General features: G+C 37.4%; 6 protein-coding genes across 6 annotated transcripts; 2 read left to right on the top strand and 4 right to left on the bottom strand.

Annotated features, from left to right (window-relative positions):
* Positions 1-2,810: 2,810 nt before the first annotated feature.
* GCK72_012559 (uncharacterized protein) lies at positions 2,811-3,824 on the top strand (the record flags this gene model as incomplete). Its single annotated transcript, XM_003088183.1, has 4 exons — positions 2,811-2,893; positions 2,942-3,017; positions 3,067-3,276; positions 3,321-3,824. 4 exons carry the CDS (start codon positions 2,811-2,813, stop codon positions 3,822-3,824), a joined length of 873 nt encoding a protein of 290 aa, XP_003088231.1.
* Positions 3,825-5,044: 1,220 nt separating this feature from the next.
* On the bottom strand, positions 5,045-5,812 carry GCK72_012558 (uncharacterized protein; the record flags this gene model as incomplete). The annotated part of the gene is made up of 3 exons (XM_003096124.2): positions 5,045-5,294; positions 5,341-5,579; positions 5,627-5,812. 3 exons carry the CDS (start codon positions 5,810-5,812, stop codon positions 5,045-5,047), a joined length of 675 nt encoding a protein of 224 aa, XP_003096172.2.
* Positions 5,813-6,369: 557 nt separating this feature from the next.
* GCK72_012557 (uncharacterized protein) lies at positions 6,370-6,864 on the bottom strand (the record flags this gene model as incomplete). Its single annotated transcript, XM_003096128.2, has 3 exons — positions 6,370-6,481; positions 6,528-6,766; positions 6,814-6,864. 3 exons carry the CDS (start codon positions 6,862-6,864, stop codon positions 6,370-6,372), a joined length of 402 nt encoding a protein of 133 aa, XP_003096176.2.
* Positions 6,865-10,343: 3,479 nt separating this feature from the next.
* On the top strand, positions 10,344-10,937 carry GCK72_012556 (uncharacterized protein; the record flags this gene model as incomplete). Its single annotated transcript, XM_053729208.1, has 3 exons — positions 10,344-10,355; positions 10,403-10,641; positions 10,688-10,937. The coding sequence occupies 3 exons, from the start codon at positions 10,344-10,346 to the stop codon at positions 10,935-10,937; spliced, it is 501 nt and encodes a 166-aa protein (XP_053583980.1).
* Positions 10,938-12,269: 1,332 nt separating this feature from the next.
* GCK72_012555 (uncharacterized protein) lies at positions 12,270-13,280 on the bottom strand (the record flags this gene model as incomplete). The annotated part of the gene is made up of 4 exons (XM_003087183.2): positions 12,270-12,773; positions 12,818-13,027; positions 13,077-13,152; positions 13,201-13,280. The coding sequence occupies 4 exons, from the start codon at positions 13,278-13,280 to the stop codon at positions 12,270-12,272; spliced, it is 870 nt and encodes a 289-aa protein (XP_003087231.2).
* Positions 13,281-16,123: 2,843 nt separating this feature from the next.
* On the bottom strand, positions 16,124-17,732 carry GCK72_012554 (uncharacterized protein; the record flags this gene model as incomplete). The annotated part of the gene is made up of 3 exons (XM_053729207.1): positions 16,124-16,463; positions 17,285-17,370; positions 17,517-17,732. 3 exons carry the CDS (start codon positions 17,730-17,732, stop codon positions 16,124-16,126), a joined length of 642 nt encoding a protein of 213 aa, XP_053583979.1.
* Between the last annotated feature and the right edge of the window lie 4,018 nt (positions 17,733-21,750).

Genomic DNA, 21,750 nt, shown 5'->3' with positions numbered 1-21,750 from the left:
CCAAAAACTAATTTTTCACTGATTTTCGCGAATTTTATGAACTTTTTCTAGGAGTCCGAGCAAATGCACTCAATCGAACTTTTGGCAATAGTATTGGAAAGGAAATGAAAAAAAGAAATGAACACTTTGCAACCAATTCCAAAATAATTTCCAAACATACTGAAACAGTAAATTTGGAACCAGATATTTTGCAACATAAAAACTGCCAAAATCACCACGTATAATACTGAAACAATTGCTGGCACGTGGAAAAATACGTTTCAAAACCGAAAATTTTTCTATCTAGACAAACCGGTAGGAGATTGAAAAGAAGGAATGTCAAACAACATTAGGACTTTTTGAAACCCCCACAGAGCTGTGCGGAAGTAAAATTTTGAGAAAGGAAGAAGGAAGAAGGAAGTTGGGTGCGAACCCGGAAGTCGGAAGTTAATTTTGAAAATGGCAAATTTGAGGAAACATTTTTCTAGGCTTCTCTTAAAGCGAGTATTGGCGTTGTTTTGCGTACAAAATTCCATTAAAAACCACTAAAATTCCGCTGAAATTCCGTCGGAAATTACAAAATCTTTCTCAACTTTTTACACGGAAGTCGGAAGTGGCAAGTAATTTTAAAGGAAGTCGGAAGAAGGAAGAAGGAAGTGAAATTTTTAAAAAGGAAGAAGGAAGAGAGAAGTGGAAAAAAGCCCGGAAGAAGGAAGAAGGAAGTCGAAGGAAGGAATTCCGCACAGCTCTGGTACAGAATTTTCATACGGAATTCCGATTTCCGGTCCTTTCTCACTTCCGACTTCTGAATCAGGAATTTCACGTTCAGCCCCATAATTCTAGACCTGCGGGATTCCGGATTTAGAACAATCGCAAACTTATGAGGGAAAATGGTTTGAGACGTCCAAAAACCAAACAAACATTTTGGTCAGCACCACTATGATGTTGAAACCTACATGAAACTGTATTCTTCAAATGGAGATCATAAGATGGTGATGACTCTCACAAAGGCTGTTTTTCCCGTTCTGCAATAAGTAGTTCAGATGGAATAGATGATAGAAAAGTACGTTTTTGGTCCTCCGCTGAAAAAGAGATGATGTGGTTGGGAAATCCCGGGCTGACAGAAAAGTCTTCTGAAATGATTACTGTTTCAAAACAGTAATATCATAAGTGGGTTTACATGGACGGGTAGTAGATGTACTTTACATCAATTCTATCTCTTTCTTGTTTCTGAGAACCAATAAGCTCAGCCGTACCCACTATACAATTTGTTTATTTTACAACTTTCTGTTCCAACAGTCAGTGATTTTGAAACGATATCGAATAAAGCTACTTTCAAGCGTGAACTGGCGATTTGATTTCTTCCGCAATACGAAAATTAGAAGAATTCTCAATTATTACTTCTTCAAAACTGTAAAAAATATAAAGGTTTTTGGAACGGTTTATGAGTATTGTGATCTCTACACTTTTATTAATAAATTATGTACTTGACATCGCATCCTCAAGATTAGATTATGACATCAACACCCGAGCAAATGTGCTCTGTTAAACTACTGGAAATAGAATTGGAAAGAAAAGGAAAAAAAAGGGAGAATACTTTGCAACCTATTCTTAAATCATTTCCAAACATACTGAAACGGGAAATTCGGAAAGAGATAGTTTGCAACGTAGGATTTACTAGAATTGGATCCTATATGTAGTACTGAAACAATAAAAAAATAAAGAAACAGAAAAAGAACAAAAAAACTGTAAAATGAACGAAATTACATATCAAAGAACTGCTTGAAGCATGAACTCACAAAAGAATCTTCTTTCGAACCTTCTGTAGAGAGCGCTGATGTTGAAGAAGTAGACGATTATATCTGAACAATGAACTGGCGCCAACATCCACCCAAACGTGTTCCATCGAACTTTTGGAAATAGTATTGGATAGGACTTGAACCGACCCGAATACTTTTCAACCTATTCGAAAATCATTTCGAAATAGTTCGAAACGGGAAATTTTAAAAGCTTTCCTTATTTTTTATTTATTCAAAAAAGTTTTCATTTCATTTTCCGCGTGTTCCGCTCTACTTCCTTATCTCTGACCTTTCATCATCCACGTCCCTCCCCTTCAGTAAAAACAAACAAAACAATTTATTGCCAAGTGGAATTCGAATTGGTTTCAATCCACAATAATCGAAATGAATAAAAATCGGAATCTTCAATGGATTTTCCTCATTTTCGTCATCTGTCACTGCATTGTCATCTGCCAGAAATTGACTGAAAAGGAGAATTTGATGAGATTGAGGGATTGTGGCAAATAGTTTCTACGTGAGTTTCAATACGTGGAGTCTTCGGAATAGCCGATAACTTGCGCATCTAACTTGGGGGTACTGTAGATTTTGCATTCAGCGATTTTTACTATTAGCAGCCCACCTTCTCTTACAGCTGCGCTTTGCGCCGACACAGATTTTCACAGTTTTTGACCAATTCTCGCCATTTTTCATAACAGTTTACCGAAAAACTCATGGAAAATCGCGAAAATTGGTCAATAACTGTGAAAACCTGTGTATTGACAAAGAGTAGCACACGCGACGCGACCGCAGCGCCTTATCTAGACCCCGCGAGAATCAAAAATCTGCTAGTTATCCCGATTTCTGCGGTCCTTCGTACAAAAACTATTACAGATTCAGATTCAGCATAAAGTTTTCAGTCAATAGATAATAACGTTCCTTCTGGGTTTCCTTCTATGGATCTCTCAAATAAATAAAAACACCACACTGCGTTTCAATCAGTCCACCGCTTTTCCAATATCCGACAGACACGTGCTCACCTCCTCTCAAGTTGTTATGACGGGTACGCAGCATTGGTCGCTGGATGGTCTTCATTTTAAAGATTGGGAATATTATGCCAATGACAATAAAAAGAACTGGTAGGTAGAAATGTTGAGAATGAGATACTTAGAGAGGTTTAATTTCAGCTTTGCTACCGTTCCGTCTCACATTGCCAAAAACTTGATAATACATGGAAAAGGAAAAAAATTCAAAGTGTTGAGAGTACGTGGCGGGTTAATAGAGTATCGTTGAGCTTTCTTATTAATTTCAGGGATATGTGTTCAACATCTGTAATACCGATAAATTTGAAGAAAATTATAGTCCGTTGCTACTGGAAATAGACCCTCCAATCCGTCTCGATATTCCTTGTCTACTTGAAGCTCAGCCACTCGTCGAAGAGAATAATAGGAAAGTTGTCGACTCTTCCGATTTTGACGCCTATGGACTAGACGGAGTTAGCATGAAACATCACAGAGTCAAGGTATGTAAATGAGGAAGGCTAGACGAAGTTATTCCTATTTTCAGTATGTTGGTATTCAAAGCGAGTACACAGATTATCGATATATGAAGATAATACCTTTCTACCAGAGTTCGAATGATCGTGGTGGTCCATTAGTTGTGAATCTCGATGGAAAAGCTACTGTGGCTGGTCTGAAGGCGTCGTCTACTGATATTTACAATGGTCTTATCTATTTCAACTTCATTCCAATGCTTGAAAAAAGGATTTGTGAACATTCTGGAATCTGTAGCGTAGAGAATCTCGCTGAAGCCTTGAAGAAATTGCCGACAACAGAAGCACCACCACCAACGAAGTCTACAGAAGACGGAGGGCTCTCACAAGTTACCCCAAGTGGATCAGGAAACAGTGGAACACCTAGACAACCGTCGCAGATGCCGATGATGCAGTTGAACCGAAAAGACCAACATATTCGGAAGAAGTTGAGCCGGAGGAGAGTGAATCTGGTGAGGACGGAGAGGATACTGATATATTGCTCGACAAGGACTTCAATAGAGGGACGAGTTTGGTAAACTTGAACTTTTTGATTTTTGTTTACGTATTTTTGGTTTTTCTTTTTGAGATGAGATAAAGTGAGAAGTATTTTTTAAATAAATAGGGGACACACAATTAGTCAAGTTGATTTTAATTTGTGCGGAAATCGCAATGAGTTTACAGTAAAAGCCTAGCGGTGCCTGTTCGCAGCGGTATATCTCCGTTCCCAAAGGCTTAAAGGAGGTGAGAACTCAAAAGAAATTGTGATCGAAATTGTGGTTGGCATGCATTTTTGCGTCATATACGATGCATGCGCACAGGGCATCATATTTGACGACATTTACGGTTTTCCTGTTCAATCGAATAATTACACGTATCAAACAAGGGAAGTTATTAGCACGACACGGGTCTTACAATCTTGCTCTGCCGAAATCCCCTTGACAAATTTCTCATTTCCTCTGAATCCCTCAATTTCTCACGTAATTTTTTTTAGTTTCGGTAGAGCGCGGTTGTAAAACGTGTGTCGTGAGATATGTGGATGCTCCAAAGGTTTGCTTGCGGGTGCGCCTCTATGACAGGTTTTACGGTAGTCAACAAATATTCACTGGTGAGTAAAATCTTCCAGTTTCTCAATATCTATATTTTCGTACATCAATGCAATGATTTTGCTGCAATGCCAGAAGAATTATTACTTTTTCAAAACAGTAGGAAATATGGGCAACTTTCTATCAAGAATATTAGGATTCCGTCCAGAAATGGCATGTTTAGTTTTGTTTCTTCAGGCCACCAGGTTTCGACGCCCGAAGCAGGCTATGATATGTTGGAAGTCTAAAAATATACCTTGAACTTGGATACGTACGGTCAATAATGAATGGTGACATCTTGAACTGGTCTTTCTTATAGTAAATATTTCAGTGTTCTTGCTCACCATAATCTCCAACTAATTCGTGCGAACACGCTTCAATTCCCGATAAATCAAGCAACTAAAAATATTAGTGTTTTGAAACAGGGATGCTAGTTTTTTTTGCTAATCTTTTTTTTTTGCTTGGATATTTTATTCAGTAACCGACTTGCGAAAATTATGAAAACTGTTAAGTCCTGAATCTTACTTTATCTTGTTAGTTTTAGACCGATTTTCGAAGATAAACTGGTTATGCCTGTGATTATATATTTGTGCATTTCATGGCATCTCTGCTATCACCAAAATTACACTTGTCTTGTTTTTCTAACTCAAAAAATAATCTTGAATAATTGTTTGTTAAGAAGCATAAGCCATGATAGCTGCGCACAAGAAGACCATGTATAAAGACCCGAAATACGAGTTCGATTCCCATGGTGTATCGTTGGCACCGTCCATTTTCGCCTCTACAGACTTTGGGGGTTTCTTCACTTCTTCCTCATGTTCCACAAGTTCCACCTGAGTAACACACAGTCCATCATGCCTTGTTTCCCCCGGACACGCGGATCCCGGTTTGCCAAAGATGATGTCCTCCTTGTTTATTTTATTTCTGGAAATTTATTATAAGTATTCAATTGTTTTGAAAATTAACTTACTTTGGCCCAATGAGACAAACGCCCCCATTATCAGCTCCGTTCGTTTCAACGCAAGGTGGGTGGAAATCGAAACACCCAATTTTTGTTTGCGTAGGACCATTGAGATTCGCCCAAGATTCTGATGACAGTCCTGAACTAGCTCGTTCAGAAGGAAGAACTACGACTGAGTAATCCGGTCCAGTCACCATTCGATTACATGTCATCTTCGACGCCTTTCTTTCTAATTCCTTGTCCCAAACCTCAAAAAGATAAGGTTAGGACTTCTATGATGGAATTAAGATCTTACCAGTTCATTCATGTTGGCGATTTTTAGTGTTTGGGCAACTGAACTCCGCTGCTCATTTATTAAAATTAAAAAATGCTTTTTAACTTCTTGAGACGTCTCGCGTTTCGACAAGATGGGAGAAGAGCATCCGAGTTGTATTGAACATGCCATCAGAAGAATGATGAAGATGACCCAACGAGACGCCATAGTAGAAGGAGTGGAATACCTCCTTTTATCGATTCCTTTCTCTTTGTGTAGGGGTTGATAAGATAAGATATCAGAGAAAACTCTGAGAGATAAGATACATTTCGATACATTTTGGATTTGGTTTTCATTATGTACAGCCGCCCTACTTTCAATAAGTTAATCCGGTTGCAACTATTATTCAAAATCTCTGAGAAGTATACCAGTGGTTGCTTTTTGCCGTTCTCAACATATAAACATATTTCTGGCACGCATTTCATTACAATAACGTGACTTTTCGGAAAAAAAAGTAGTACCCTTCCAAATGAATTTGTACCCTAAAATTACAGTTTTTTCACTTTATCTTGTTATCTTTTAGACACAGTTTTCAAAGATCAACTGGAGTTGATTGTGATGAAAATTTGTGCATTTCATTGAATCCTTGCTATCGCAGACATTGCACTTCACACTATTTTTCCGCTCAAAAAATTAATCTCGAATAAAATTTATTGAGAAGCATAAGCCATGATGGCTGCGCACAAAAAGGCCATGTAAAAAGACACAAAATACGAGTTCGATTCCTATGGAGTGACGTCGGCACCGTCCATAACACACAATCCATCAGTCCTTGTTTCCCCTGGACACGCGAATCCCGGTTCGCCTTTTATGAAATCCGCCTGACTTGTTTTATTTCTGAAAATTTGTTATATGTATTCATTTGTTTCGAAAATTAACTTACTTTGGTCCAATGAGACAAACGCCCGCATAATTAGCTCCGAGCGTTCCAACACAAGGTGGGTGGAAATCGAAACATCCAATTTTGGTTTGTGTAGGACAAAGGAAATTGACAAAATATGAAAATCCTGAACTTCTAACTGCTTGTTCAGAAGGCGTAACTACGATTGTGTAATCCGGTCCAGTCACCATTCGATTACATGTCATCTTCGACGCCTTTCTTTCTAATTCCTTGTCCCATACCTCAAAAATATAAGGTTAGGACTTCTATGATGGAATTAAGATCATACCAGTTCATTCATGTTGGCAATATTGTTTTCACGAGCTATCATACTCCGCATCTTATTTAAGAGGCACTATCTGTAAGAGTGAGAATGTTTGTGTTGGGCCTTGGCACAGTTGCAAAAAGTTGTTTCAATCTAAACTCTTTTTATAGCATATGTACCCCTATGGTAGTAATTTACAAAAAATATGTCACCAGTCCCCTATGATGTCATCATTGGAATATATGCCCAATAATTGACTTTTCACCCAAAAATTCACAAAAATTTAAATTTTCCAGATAACCTTACGAAACTTTTGGTACGCGTTAGGAGTGTTTTTGACTACCCTTACACAAATTTTCAGCCCTCCAGACACCCTAGAAACCGTTCAATTGAATTTCACTTTCATGTTTTTTCAACTTTTCTCAAAAAATCCCTCTAGAAGCCATAAAATTTTAAATCGTATTCATATTCCCCGCAAGGTGTTCTATTGAATCCAATTAAAATCATCAAAAAGTAGGGGGACCATTTTGAGATATTTCGATTTTTTCAAAAATCACATAAGGGTCCCCCCTTATGAAAAAATGTTTTTCACGAAAAATTCGAAAAAAAAATTTGTTCCGAAAACAATCAGAATATTGATAAAACACATGAAATAAACCAATTTCAAGATTTTACACCTCAGAAATTGGTTTGAACAGATTTCGTATTTTTCTTCATCAAAATTTTTTTCTATTTTTTGAGGTTTTCATCAATAATTTGTACAGAAGCCATAAAATTTTACCTGATGTACTAAATTCCCGCAATATTTAACACCCGATCCAATTAAAATCATTAAAAAACAAGGGGACCATTCTGAGATATTTTCATTTATTTCGAAAATCACATAAGGGCCCATGGAAAAAATTTTTTATCGAAAAAATAATTCGACATTATTTTGATGCAAAAACGTTCAGAGCTTTGATAAAATATAACAAAACCGTTTGTAAAAAAGCTCTGAACGTTTTTGCATCAAAATAATGTCGAATTATTTTTTCGAATTTTTCGTGAAAAACATTTTTTCATAAGGGGGGACCCTTATGTGATTTTTGAAAAAATCGAAATATCTCAAAATGGTCCCCCTACTTTTTGATGATTTTAATTGGATTCAATAGAACACCTTGCGGGGAATATGAATACGATTTAAAATTTTATGGCTTCTAGAGGGATTTTTTGAGAAAAGTTGAAAAAACATGAAAGTGAAATTCAATTGAACGGTTTCTAGGGTGTCTGGAGGGCTGAAAATTTGTGTAAGGGTAGTCAAAAACACTCCTAACGCGTACCAAAAGTTTCGTAAGGTTATCTGGAAAATTTAAATTTTTGTGAATTTTTGGGTGAAAAGTCAATTATTGGGCATATATTCCAATGATGACATCATAGGGGACTGGTGACATATTTTTTGTAAATTACTACCATCTTTACTATAAACAAACACCAGATTCTGTATGTTTGTTTGTGAACCGATTTTTTTCAAATTTGGACCAAAAGATCAGAAATTTTCTCTTAATGATGCCCGTCTTTTTCTTTTTTCAAAATTCTCAAAATTACGCCTTCTGAGCCAAAAACACTGATAAAGCATAGGGGAATGAAAAACGGAAACAGTGGCGTGAAACTGCCGGCCTAAGCGTCATCATTTCTTTCCTTTCTTCGAATTGAGTTTTCCGTGGCCGCGTGTCGTGGGTTGACGGGTCGGCGCGTCCGATCTGGCAAGTTAAGCGTCGTTGACGACAGTTAGTTTTAAGTTCGATCCCGCGTGAAGAGAAAAGTTTTTGAATTTTTGTTGATAGGTTCGGAAAAGTAGAAGTTTCCGAACATGTCGTTTGTTTCCAGTGAGATCTACGTCACGAACAAAGGCGGACCGTTTCTTAAAAAAGGGACGACGACAAACATTTTTTGTTATCATCGGATTCAGAAAAATAATTGAGGACTGAAAACGTTTCGTTTTCTTCCAGATTGATAGGTATCACAAATAAATACGGTCAGTTTTCAAGACACAGGTGATGGATCCATATGGGCCCACACTAAATAAGTATTGATAGCCATTTTGGGCAACATTTCCCTTCTTCTTATCACTGTTTTCGCTTCTCCCATTTTTAAAATATAATGACGAGCGGAAGCCGCGTGAAGTCTTGATACGGGCCACGTGAAATCCGTTTTTTCCAACAGCTGATAACTATAATTTTCTTTCTAACTACTAACTGTTCCCGCCGACAATTCACTGGATGCTCATGGTGATGCTTCTCCTGTTCCCCGTGATAACACCTCCACCTCGGACGCTGTTCCTCGGCTTCGTGATAGTCTGACTTTCGGGTTGAATGGTCTAAGTCTGATGAGTACAGAAGAAGAAATAGATGAAGGTCTGTTTCATCGATCAGAATCAGATGGGAGAGTGGAGCTCGGAGGAATTGATGGGGTAGAGGACACACCACAGAGATCGGGAAAGAAAAACGGCAAGAAGAAAACGTCCGGTGAAGCTATCCGGACTTGATATTGTCAGGATTCCATAGCAAATGTTGTTGACCTGACGGCAGAAAGAGACGAGATGAATATAAGTACGGATATCGGCTCGGATTCAGATGAGAGCGTAGAACTTAACGGAATTGACGGGATCGGGGGCAGTCAGCTGATGACACAGGAGCCGGGGAAAAAAGCCGGTGAAAAATATCGACAAAAAGGAGTCGTCGGGCTGCTTTCCGGCACCCAAGATTGTCCGGATCTTTACTATCTCTGAGATTGAAAATTATGGTAAATGATACATCAGTCCGACGATTTCTACAGTCTGACACTGAGCAGTCGACAGTCGAACTATAACAGAACCAACACCAAACGAATGGAAATCAGCAGGAAAAATGAGCCCGAAGAACAAATGAAATCTGGACGGGCTTCAATAATTTCCCAGGCTGCTATCAGAAAATCCCGAAGATGTGACGGCGGGAAGAACAAGAGCCAACACCATCAGAGCATCTGTAACTCAAGTGAAAGAGACGGGCAGACCACATCGAGTTCGGAAATCGACACGTCAACAAGCTGTTTCTCCAGTAGGTGCTACTGATGCACAACCAGATCCTCACTACATGGGATAAATCAAATTAATCCATACTGCGAGGCGCTATATTTCACGGCTAAGTTTGATTTTCAAATGATGTAGGTGGATGCGTTTAGGAATCCGATCTGGCAAGTTAGGCAAAGTTGACTGTAATTAGTTGGATGTGCCCCATTAGGGGACATGGAAGATTTTTCTTATCGCTAGATTTTGAAAAAATGGAGGATTAAGGGAACGAAATCGTATCAGGAAAGTAGAGGTTTGACAATTGAACTTTTCCGGAACGGTCAGCTCACACCTAAAAAACTACTAACAAGTTAAGAAAAATATTACGATCCATAAGTTGGAGAGAATTCTGAGACCTCGATAGTCTCAACCGTTTGGGAAGCGCTGGAGGCGCTGTAACAAGTAAAAGGGTGGTGTAGAAAAGGAGGTTTAGTCGCCGTCAGGCGACGTGAACCGACTGGTTGCCAACATGAATGAACTGGTATGATCTTAATTCCATCATAGAAGTCCTAACCTTATATTTTTGAGGTTTGGGACAAGGAATTAGAAAGAAAGGCGTCGAAGATGACATGTAATCGAATGGTGACTGGACCGGATTACTCAGTCGTAGTTCTTCCTTCTGAACGAGCTAGTTCAGGACTGTCATCAGAATCTTGGGCGAATCTCAATGGTCCTACGCAAACAAAAATTGGGTGTTTCGATTTCCACCCACCTTGCGTTGAAACGAACGGAGCTGATAATGGGGGCGTTTGTCTCATTGGGCCAAAGTAAGTTAATTTTCAAAACAATTGAATACTTATAATAAATTTCCAGAAATAAAATAAACAAGGAGGACATCATCTTTGGCAAACCGGGATCCGCGTGTCCGGGGGAAACAAGGCATGATGGACTGTGTGTTACTCAGGTGGAACTTGTGGAACATGAGGAAGAAGTGAAGAAACCCCCAAAGTCTGTAGAGGCGAAAATGGACGGTGCCAACGATACACCATGGGAATCGAACTCGTATTTCGGGTCTTTATACATGGTCTTCTTTTGCGCAGCTATCATGGCTTATTCTTCTTAATAAACATTATTTGAGCTTGATTTTTTGATTTAGAAAAACGATGACAAGTGCAATGTCTGTGATGCCATGAAATGCACAAATTTTCCATCACAGACAATTCCAGTTTATACTCGAAAATTGGTCTAAAAATTCACAAGATAAAGTTAAATGAGTATCCGGTTTCATCCAGGACTTAACTGTTTTCGTAATTTCAGCAAGTCGGTTTCTGAATAAAACAAACAAGCTATTAAAAAAGATTAGCAAAAAAACAAGCATTGATGTTTCAAAACACCAATATTTTAGTTGTTTGATTTATCGGGAATTGAAGTGAATTCGCACGAATTAGTTGGAGATTATGGTGAGCAAGAACACTGAAATATTTACTATAAGAAAGACCAGTTCAAGATGTCACCATTCATTATTGACCGTACGTATCCAAGTTCAAGGTATATTTTTAGACTTCCAACATATCATAGCCTGCTTCGGGCGTCGAAACCTGGTGGCCTGAAGAAACAAAACTAAACATGCCATTTCTGGACGGAATCCTAATATTCTTGATAGAAAGTTGCCCATATTTCCTACTGTTTTGAAAAAGTAATAATTCTTCTGTTTTTCTAATTTTTGTATTGATGGCTTGTGTGTCAAATTAACTGTTTTCGGGATTTTGTTGAAGAAAACACCTTAAATTGTGCAGTTCTCGCAAGATTGTAATTAGCATTGCAGCAAAATCATTGCATTGATGTACGAAAATATAGATATTGAGAAACTGGAAGATTTTACTCACAAGTGAATATTTGTTGACTACCGTAAAACCTGTCATAGAGGCGCACCCGCAAGCAAAACTTTGGAGCATCTACATATTTCACGACACACGTTTTACAACCGCGCTCAACCGAAACTAAAAAAAATTACGTGAGAAATTGAGGGATTCAGAGGAAATGAGAAATTTGTCAAGGGGATTTCGGCAGAGCGAGATTGTAAGACCCGTGTCGTACTAATAACTTCCCTTGTTTGATACGTGTAATTATTCGATTGAACAGGAAAACCGTAAATGTCGTCAAATATGATGCCCTGTGCGCATGCATCGTATATGACGCAAAAATGCATGCCAACCACAATTTCGATCACAATTTCTTTTGAGTTCTCACCTCCTTTAAGCCTTTGGGAACGGAGATATACCGCTGCGAACAGGCACCGCTAGGCTTTTACTGTAAACTCATTGCGATTTCCGCACAAATTAAAATCAACTTGACTAATTGTGTGTCCCCTATTTATTTAAAAAATACTTCTCACTTTATCTCATCTCAAAAAGAAAAACCAAAAATACGTAAACAAAAATCAAAAAGTTCAAGTTTACCAAACTCGTCCCTCTATTGAAGTCCTTGTCGAGCAATATATCAGTATCCTCTCCGTCCTCACCAGATTCACTCTCCTCCGGCTCAACTTCTTCCGAATATGTTGGTCTTTTCGGTTCAACTGCATCATCGGCATCTGCGACGGTTGTCTAGGTGTTCCACTGTTTTCTGATCCACTTGGGGTAACTTGTGAGAGCCCTCCGTCTTCTGTAGACTTCGTTGGTGGTGGTGCTTCTGTTGTCGGTAACTTCTTCAAGGCTTCAGCGAGATTCTCTACGCTACAGATTCCAGAATGTTCACAAATCCTATCTTCAAGCATTGGAATGAAGTTGAAATAGATATGACCATTGTAAATATCAGTGGACGACGCTTTCAGACCAGCCACAGTAGCTTTTCCATCGAGATTCACCACTAATGGACCACCACGAGCATTCGAACTCTGGTAGAAAGGTATTATCTTCATATATCGATAATCTGTGTACTCGCTTTGAATACCAACATACTGAAAATAGGATTAACTTTGTCTAGCCTTCCTCATTTACATACCTTGACTCTGTGATGTTTCATGCTAACTCCGTCTAGTCCATAGGCGTCAAAATCGGAAGAGTCGACAACTTTCCTATTATTCTCTTCGACGAGTGGCTGAGCTTCAAGTAGACAAGGAATATCGAGACGGATTGGAGGGTCTATTTCCAGTAGCAACGGACTATAATTTTCTTCAAATTTATCGGTATTACAGATGTTGAACACATATCCCTGAAATTAATAAGAAAGCTCAACGATACTCTATTAACCCGCCACGTACTCTCAACACTTTGAATTTTTTTCCTTTTCCATGTATTATCAAGTTTTTGGCAATGTGAGACGGAACGGTAGCAAAGCTGAAATTAAGCCTCTTTAAGTATCTAATTCTCAACATTTCTACTCACCTGTTTTGTTTCTCTTTATTGTCATTGGCATAATATTCACACTCTTTAAAATGAAGACCATCCAGCGACCAATGCTGCATACCCGTCATAACAACTTGAGAGGAGGTGAGCACGTGTCTGTCGGATATTGGAAAAGCGGTGGATTGATTGAAACGCAGTGTGGTGTTTTTATTTATTTGAGAGATCCATAGAAGGAAACCCAGAAGGAACGTTATTATCTATTGACTGAAAACTTTATGCTGAATCTGAATCTGTAATAGTTTTTGTACGAAGGACCGCAGAAATCGGGATAACTAGCAGATTTTTAATTCTCGCGGGGTCTAGATAAGGCGCTGCGGTCGCGTCGCGTGTGCTACTCTTTGTCAATACACAGGTTTTCACAGTTATTGACCAATTTTCGCGATTTTCCATGAGTTTTTCGGTAAACTGTTATGAAAAATGGCGAGAATTGGTCAAAAACTGTGAAAATCTGTGTCGGCGCAAAGCGCAGCTGTAAGAGAAGGTGGGCTGCTAATAGTAAAAATCGCTGAATGCAAAATCTACAGTACCCCCAAGTTAGATGCGCAAGTTATCGGCTATTCCGAAGACTCCACGTATTGAAACTCACGTAGAAACTATTTGCCACAATCCCTCAATCTCATCAAATTCTCCTTTTCAGTCAATTTCTGGCAGATGACAATGCAGTGACAGATGACGAAACTGAGGAAAATCCATTGAAGATTCCGGTTTTTATCCATTTCGATTATTGTGGATGAAAATCAATTCGAATTCCACTTGGCAATAAATTGTTTTGTTTGTTTTTACAGAAGGGGAGGGACGTGGATGATGAAAGGTCAGAGATAAGGAAGTAGAGCGGAACACGCGGAAAATGTAATGAAAACTTTTTTGAATAAATTTAAAAAAAGGAAAGCTTTATAAATTTCCCGTTTCGAACTGTTTCGAAATGATTTTGGAATAGGTTGAAAAGTATTCGGGTCGGTTCAAGTCCTATCCAATACTATTTCCAAAAGTTCGATGGAACACGTTTGGGTGGATGTTGGCGCCAGTTCATTGTTCAGATATAATCGTCTACTTCTTCAACATCAGCGCTCTCTACAGAAGGTTCGAAAGAAGATTCTTTTGTGAGTCGATGCTTCAAACAGTTCTTTGATATGTAATTTCGTTCATTGTACAGTTCTTTTGTTTTTTTTTTCTGTTTTTTTTTAAATTGTTTCAGTAATATAGGATCTAATTACTGCAATTCTTTTGTTGCAAACGATCTCTTTCCAAATTTCCCGTTTCAGTATGTTTGGAAATTATCTTGGAATTGGTTGGAAAGTGTTAAGTCGACCTTTTCATTGTCTTTCCGATACTATTTCCAGTAGTTTAACGGATCACATTTGCTCGGGTGTTGATGTCATAATCTAATCTTGAGGATGCGATGTCAAGTACATAATTTATAAATAAAAGTGTAGAGATCACAATACTCGTAAACCGTTCCAAAAACCTTTATATTTTTTACAGTTTTGAAAAAGTAATAATTGAGAATTTTTCTAATTTTTGTATTACGGAAGAAATCAAGTCGCCAGTTCACGCTTGAAAGTAGCTTTATCCGATATCTTTTCAAAATCACTGACTGTTGGAACGGAAAGTTTTCAAAGGTACAAATACTACCCGTTCATGTGAACCCACTTATGTTATTACTGTTTTGAAACAGTAATCATTTCAGAAGACAACTAATGAGAGTGCTTCATACATTGATTCCCAACTAGTCATTCCAAAGATGTGACATTTCCCAACCACATCATCTCTTTTTCAGCGGAGGACCAAAACCGTACTTTTCTATCATCTATTCCATCTGAACTACTTATTGCAGAACGCGAAAAACAGACTGTGTGAAAGTGACCCCATTTTATGATCTCCATTTGAAGAAGACAGTTTCATGTAGGTTTCAACATCATAGTGGTGAAATGGTATTTCTGTTTTTTGCCCTCTCAAACCATTTTTCCGTCATAAGTTTGCGATTGTTCTAAATCCGAAATCCCACAGCTCTAGAATTATGGGGCTGAACGTGAAATTCCTGATTCAGAAGTCGGAAGTGAGAAAGGACCGGAAATCGGAATTCTGTATGAAAAAAAATGCTTGAACTGTGGAGAAAGTTAAAATAGATTTAGCCAATGAAGAAGATGTCTCGTAAAAAGACACAAGCAAAGCAGCTATTTTAAAATTATCTCCGTTTCGAAATGTCTCGGTTTCAAAACATCTTAAAGTTGTTTGACGTTATTCATCTTCAATTTTCGTCCGATTCTGTTAGAAAAGTTGTCCGTTTCGAAACGTTTGTTTCAGTAATACTGGATCTAATTCCTGCAATGCTCATGTTGCGAACGATCTACTTCCAAATTTCCCGTTTCAGTATGTTTGGAAATTATTTTGGAATTGGTTGTAAAGCGTTCCTTCCCTTCTTGCCTTTCCTTTCCAATACCATTTCAGTAGTTTAACAGAGCACATTTGCTCGGATGTTGGTACCATAATCTAATCTTCACAGGGTCTAGGGGTGAGTACTGAAATCGTTCGCGCTCCACTAGACATTGGCGGCAAATTCAAATTTTAATTTTTTTCAATTCGAAGTTAAGCGTGGCAGTTCGATACGCAGCTTAATCGACCACTTTTTGAGCCGATTTATGTCCGTTTTTCCGCATTTTTGGCCAGTTTTTCGACTGTCTCGCCTATTTTCAAGATCAATTCTATTACATAAATAAATAAAATTTTAAAATAAAATATTTATTTTGAATTTAGCGCTAAAATTTTAGCTGATTTCAGCGGAGCGCGTTTATTTTCAGTACTCATCCTGAGACCCTGTGAATCTTTACGACGCAAATTTAATTACATAATTTATAATTAAAAGTGGAGAGATCCGGTAAAAATGCAAGTAAAACCATTAAAATTAATAAATCAAATCGTGATTCTTCAACTCCAAATACTCCAATCTGTTCATCGTCTCTTCCACATCATCCACCTCATCAACTATCGACGACTCCACTTCTGACGTCACTGACACACACTTTTCCTCATCTGAATCCTCTCCGGAGTCATCTGAATCCCTTCCGACGTCCTCCTTCTCGTATTGCTTCATCAATTTCTGAGCTGCCAGATACTCCTCGACGTCCAGATAAATCGGTGGGACAGCGAGTTGAGCGAGGATATCCGATTGTTGAGTCTTACAGAATATCTCGTGGAATGGAAGCTCCTCTTCTGGTAGGAGATGACGCATGTTGTAGGCGCATCTGAAAAAAAATTCAATTTTGACATCGAAATTCGTGTTTTTCGCCTTATTTCAATCGGAAAATCACTTTTCAGATTCAAAGTCCCGCTATTTTCACTTTTCTGTACGCAACGTTTGTGTCGTGGTGTTTGCGTACCCTTGCATTTTATTTGACGCGCAATGTGCCATTTTTGGCGGTTTTTGATGTTTTTTGAGGGAAAAATGCAGTTTTTCGGTGTTTTTGAGGCGAAAATTGCGGAGAAATGGAAATTTCGACCTATATTTGGTACACTTACGCGAAAAAACTGTGAAAAATCGAAAAACTTTGAAGAAATTCAGGTAAACATGGCATTCTTTTTGAATTCAAATTTTTTAGCGCATTTTCCGTTCTTCAGAACTTCAAACAGTTTAAACTATGATTCTAAAGTTGTATATGTTGATTTTTCAGCATAAAAATGTTAAAAATCTTCGATTTGCGTGCAGAAATCAAGTTTTTCCACTAAAAATTGAAGAATTTCTTTTTTTGTTTTGAAAATTGTCGATTTTTCGTGTTTTTCAGATACAAAACTAGTTTTTCAGTGTGTTTAATCTGAAAATTCATTTAAAAAATTGAGAAAATGGATACTTTTTGATAAAAAAGATTGAAAACGAGATTTTTGTCGATTTCCCAGTCGATAAATCATTTTCCAAGTTTTTAGTGCTAAAATCGATAAAAACAGCTGAAAATACACATTTCCAACCTCAAAAATGTAATTTTGCGGCTGAAAAACCACTAAAAACCTCATTTTTCAACGAAAAAAACTCGAAAATTCTGAAATTTCAGCACTAGAAATCATATTTTACCTTTGCAATTTGAGTGAATGCGGGTAGAATTTCATTTTTTCAGATCGACATTTCGTGATGTGAACGTTGAAATCGTCGATTGAAACCTGAAGAAATCGGGGAAAATTCAAGAGAAAATGGAGATTTTTGAGGGAGAAACAAGGGACATCCGGATATCTGGACACCCGGACACACAGACAGACACATCTGTGGACATCCGGACATTCTCAGACACACAGACAGACTACCGTACTTTATGCTCCAAATTGTATGGACAAGTGATGAGATGAGCGTCGGCGGCGAGTCGTCTGGCGACTTCAAGGGATTCTGGAGTCGTCACGTCGATCGGAATGACTTCTGGAGTCTCGATGACTTCAGAAGCCACGTCATTCTCCACGACGTCATCTGAAACGTCTTCTGAATTGTCTTTTTCTTCGATGAGCGCCAAAGACGAAGGACTCGCCAACATTTCTGAATGAAAAATGGGGGTTTCGGGGGGAATTTTTGGGGGGAAAAGGTATTTTTTGAAGGATTTTTAGTCCGTAATCATGGGGGAATAGTGGGAAATAGAGAATAGGGGGATTGTTTTATTATGAAAAAGCAATAGGGAGAAGACAAATACAATGAGAATCTGGGGAAATACAGGGATTTGGGATGAAAATTGGGGGAAAAATACAGTAAAATTGAGATTTTTCGGTGAAAAAATACAAAAAAATCAAAGAAAATTCGAGTTCACTTTCTCTTCTTGATTCCCCTCTTCTGTGACGACGTGGCTGATGACGTGGCTCCACTTTTCGACGCCTTCTTCTCTTTTTTCGCTTTCAACGCCCGATTCCGACAATCCGTCGTACAGTACCAATCAACCGACTGGCGCTGTGACCATTCCAATGCATTTGAAGTGAAACCATTGATATTTGCAACTCGGATTCTCACAACACACCATTTCGTCTTGTTTTAGCTGAAAAAAAGGCGATTTAGAAAAGATTTTTGTCAGGAAAATTGGATTTTTTCTGGAAAAAATGGTAGAAATGACATATTTGGAGTGAAAAATGACTGAAAATGTCAAAAATCGTTTCGAAACTGTTTTGAAACGTCCTGGAACAGTTTTCATGCAGTTTTCCCTGAAATTTTCGTCATTTTTAGACTGATTTTTGCAAATTTTCAGGTCCAAGACAGTTCGGAATCAGAATCATGCCTGGTTTCGAAAAAGTCCCGGTTCTAAAGCGTCCCAGAGCTGTTTTTGAAACTTTGGGACACTCCGAAACCAAAAATTTTCGAATTTACTGTTTTAAAGATGACTCGGAGCCGATTTTTAGCGATTTTTCCCTATTTTTCAGCTAGTTTTTGGGAAAAAGGTAAAAACAACTGAAATTCGACTGAAAACAACATAAACTGGCTACAAGACATTTCGAAACTTTGTTTCATCTTAAAAACTTGAAATTTTTTGGTTTCGAAACGTCCCGGAGTCGTTTTCATGCAAGTTTATCTGAAAATTTCATCGTTTTTGCGACTTTTACCTATTTTTTTTGCCTGTTGTTGTGAAAAATAGACAGAAACTTGCTCGAGGACGTTTAAAAACTAGACATTTCGTAACCGTTTTTCGTGGTTTTCATCTCATTTTCGCTGGTTTTTGCCTATTTTAGTTTCGGGACGTTTCGAAACCAGGTCAGTTCAGAACCGAACTTTCATTTCCAGAGTTTTTGATTCCAGAACGTCTCAGTTTCGAAGTGTCCCCAGGTCCCTTTCTGGTAGAGTTCTGGGGACATTTTGAAACCTAAAATAGTGAATTTCTCGGTTTTGAAACGTCCCAGAATCGTTTTTGGCGGTTTTTGACCAAATTTCCGCCTGTTTTTCACATTTTTCGTTGATTTTTTAAAAAAAATGAATGAAATCTTGCTCTGGGACGTTTCAAAACTAGAAATTTCGAAACCGGGACATATTGAGTTTTTCGCTGTTTTTAAAATTGTATTGCTTTTGACCACCAGTTTTCCACGTTTTTTTGGTTCCGGAACTGTTTTTGGCGGTTTTTAGCCGATTTTTGATGATTTTCGACCGATTTTTGATGGTTTCTGCACGATTTTTGACGGTTTCTGACCAAATTTTCACCAGTTTTTCACATTTCCCATCAAATTTGCTTACCAATTGACACCAACACCACGTGCGATCCTCATCATCCTCATCCAACATCTCATTGAGAATCTCTCCATTTCCATCATCCAATTCTTCCTGTTTAATATCTTCTCCTTCTTCTCTTTTCACTTCTTTCTTCTTTCTTCCACGTTTCTTCTCATCTGGAGTCTCATTCTTCTTCCGATTCGACGACGACGTCTTCGGAGTCTCCGGTGTCCTGTTGGCTTCTGAATTCCGATGTGATGACGTCGGGTAATTCTCGATGAAATTTGTTGAGGCCGCGTCGAATTGAGATTTCATTTCGGTGAGATTGGCAGTCATTTGACGAGAAATTTCCACTTTTTGATCAGAGTATTCCAGCATTTTTTCCATTTGGAGCTGGAAGAGAATTAGAGGTTTTTAGACAGTTTTATGGAAGAAAACGTGAGTTTTCAGCATTTTTTTGGAGGTTTTTGGATCATTTTATGTCTGAAAACGTTGATATTCCAGTAAAAATGATGATTTTTTCGCCAAAAACTATTTTTTTTTCAGATTTTGCAAAAATTTTGGGTTTTTAGACAATTTTGTGTCAGAAAACGTGAATTTTCAGAAAAAAAACGACGAGTTTTCAGCTTTTTTTCAAAAAACCTCATTTTTTCCCAGTTTTTATGCCATTTTCAAGGTTTTTCACAGTTTTCAGTGCTAAAAACAGAAAAAATCATGGTTTTTCGTATTTTTAGAACAAAAACATAGATTTTTTAGCTTTTTTCTCGAATTTGAATAGAAAATCAACATTTTGATGATTTTTTCGGTTTTTTTCGGCCGTTTTGGAGAGTTTTTAGAGTAAAAATCGGGTTTTTTGCATAAAAAAACGGTGTTTTTATTGAAAATTCATAAATTTTTGAAACTCAGGTTAAATTTTAAAGCTGCAAACTACTGTTTTGATGAATTTCGTCTTGAAAATGTTTGTTTTTTGTAGCAAAATGACATTTTTTGCTGTAAAAATACGTTTTTTCATGATTTTCAATGCAAATTTTGAGGTTTTTTAGTCGAAAGTAGTTTGAAACCCGCTATTTTTTCAGTTTTTCGATTCAAAATTACTAAAAGCCACTGTAAAACAAGGAAATCACCATTTTAGGAAACTTTTAGTTCAAAAATTTTGAGAAAATTGATTTAAAACCGATAAAAAAGTGATTTTACATAATTTTTTTTTTGGAAAAAATATCAGAAAACTCTGTCCGGCCTCAAATTTTATGAAAATTCTGAATTTCTGCTTTATTTTCAGTTCGAATTCTTCCTTTTCGTCGATTTTCCACAATTTCCTCCCTACCTGCAAATGAGTGAACGCATTACTCTTCTGTTCCGTCGTCATTTTATCAAAATTCGCCAAAAATTGGACTTTTAAATTCTGAACTTGATCCGATTGTTCCTTTGCCAACGCATCCAACCTTCCGATCTCATCCAGTGCTTCTCGAGTCTTTGGCGGCGCTTCTGTGTTGATTTTTTGAAAAATTTCAATTATTTTTTGAACTCCCTCATTCATCTCCATTTTTGGGGCTGAAAAATTGATTTTCATTTAAAATACATAGAAAAATCGAAAATTTGAGACAAAAATCGATAGAAAATGCGGAAAAATGAGGGAATTTGCTGGAAAATTAATTAATTTGAAGCAGAATAATTTTTCAATCAGAAAATCTACATTTCAAGGTGAAAACGTTGTCTAAATCAATTTATAATGCCAAAAATCGATTTTTTAATGAAAAAATTCACTAATAACAACAAAAAAATCTAGAAAATGTACTTTATCACGAGTATTTTCATTTAATTGATTCAAATAAATACACTGCAAAAAATAGCGAAAAAAGTGCGCGGCGGTGTTGCAACTCGTAACCCCGCCCCTTTTACCGTGCCGCACTTGGCGAACAAAAAATTTATTTCGCCATTCTCCATTATTTTTCCCCTAAAAAACGGGTTTATAGTTGTTTTTTCGAGATTTTTTTAGTGAAATTCATAATTTTCGAGGTTTTTACACCTGGAAATAGTTGTTGTGAGTATAAAATCTGTGAAAAACCTCCTAAAAATTGATACAAAAAGTTTGAAATTTTGTTTTGCTCATTTTAAAATTCGGCGATGTCAAATCAAGTAGGTCTTGACAATTTTCAGTAAATTTTGGCGATTATTTAGTTAAATTTCTCAAAAATCTCATGAATTTCCAACTCTTTACTCGCAAAAACGGGTTTTTGCTCTAAATCTATATATTTTTGGTTTTGGAGCTTAATAATTACAAAAATCCTCGAATTTTAATTCAAAAATAGGCATTTTTCACATGGAAACTGGGGAAAAATTCACTAACTAGCGATTTTTTAAAATTCTTTTAC

Source organism: Caenorhabditis remanei, chromosome IV, assembly GCF_010183535.1.
Source record: "Caenorhabditis remanei strain PX506 chromosome IV, whole genome shotgun sequence".
NCBI lineage: Eukaryota > Metazoa > Nematoda > Chromadorea > Rhabditida > Rhabditidae > Caenorhabditis > Caenorhabditis remanei.
The sequence above is the reverse complement of the archived record's forward strand: the minus strand, read 5'-3'. Positions and strand labels throughout refer to the sequence as shown.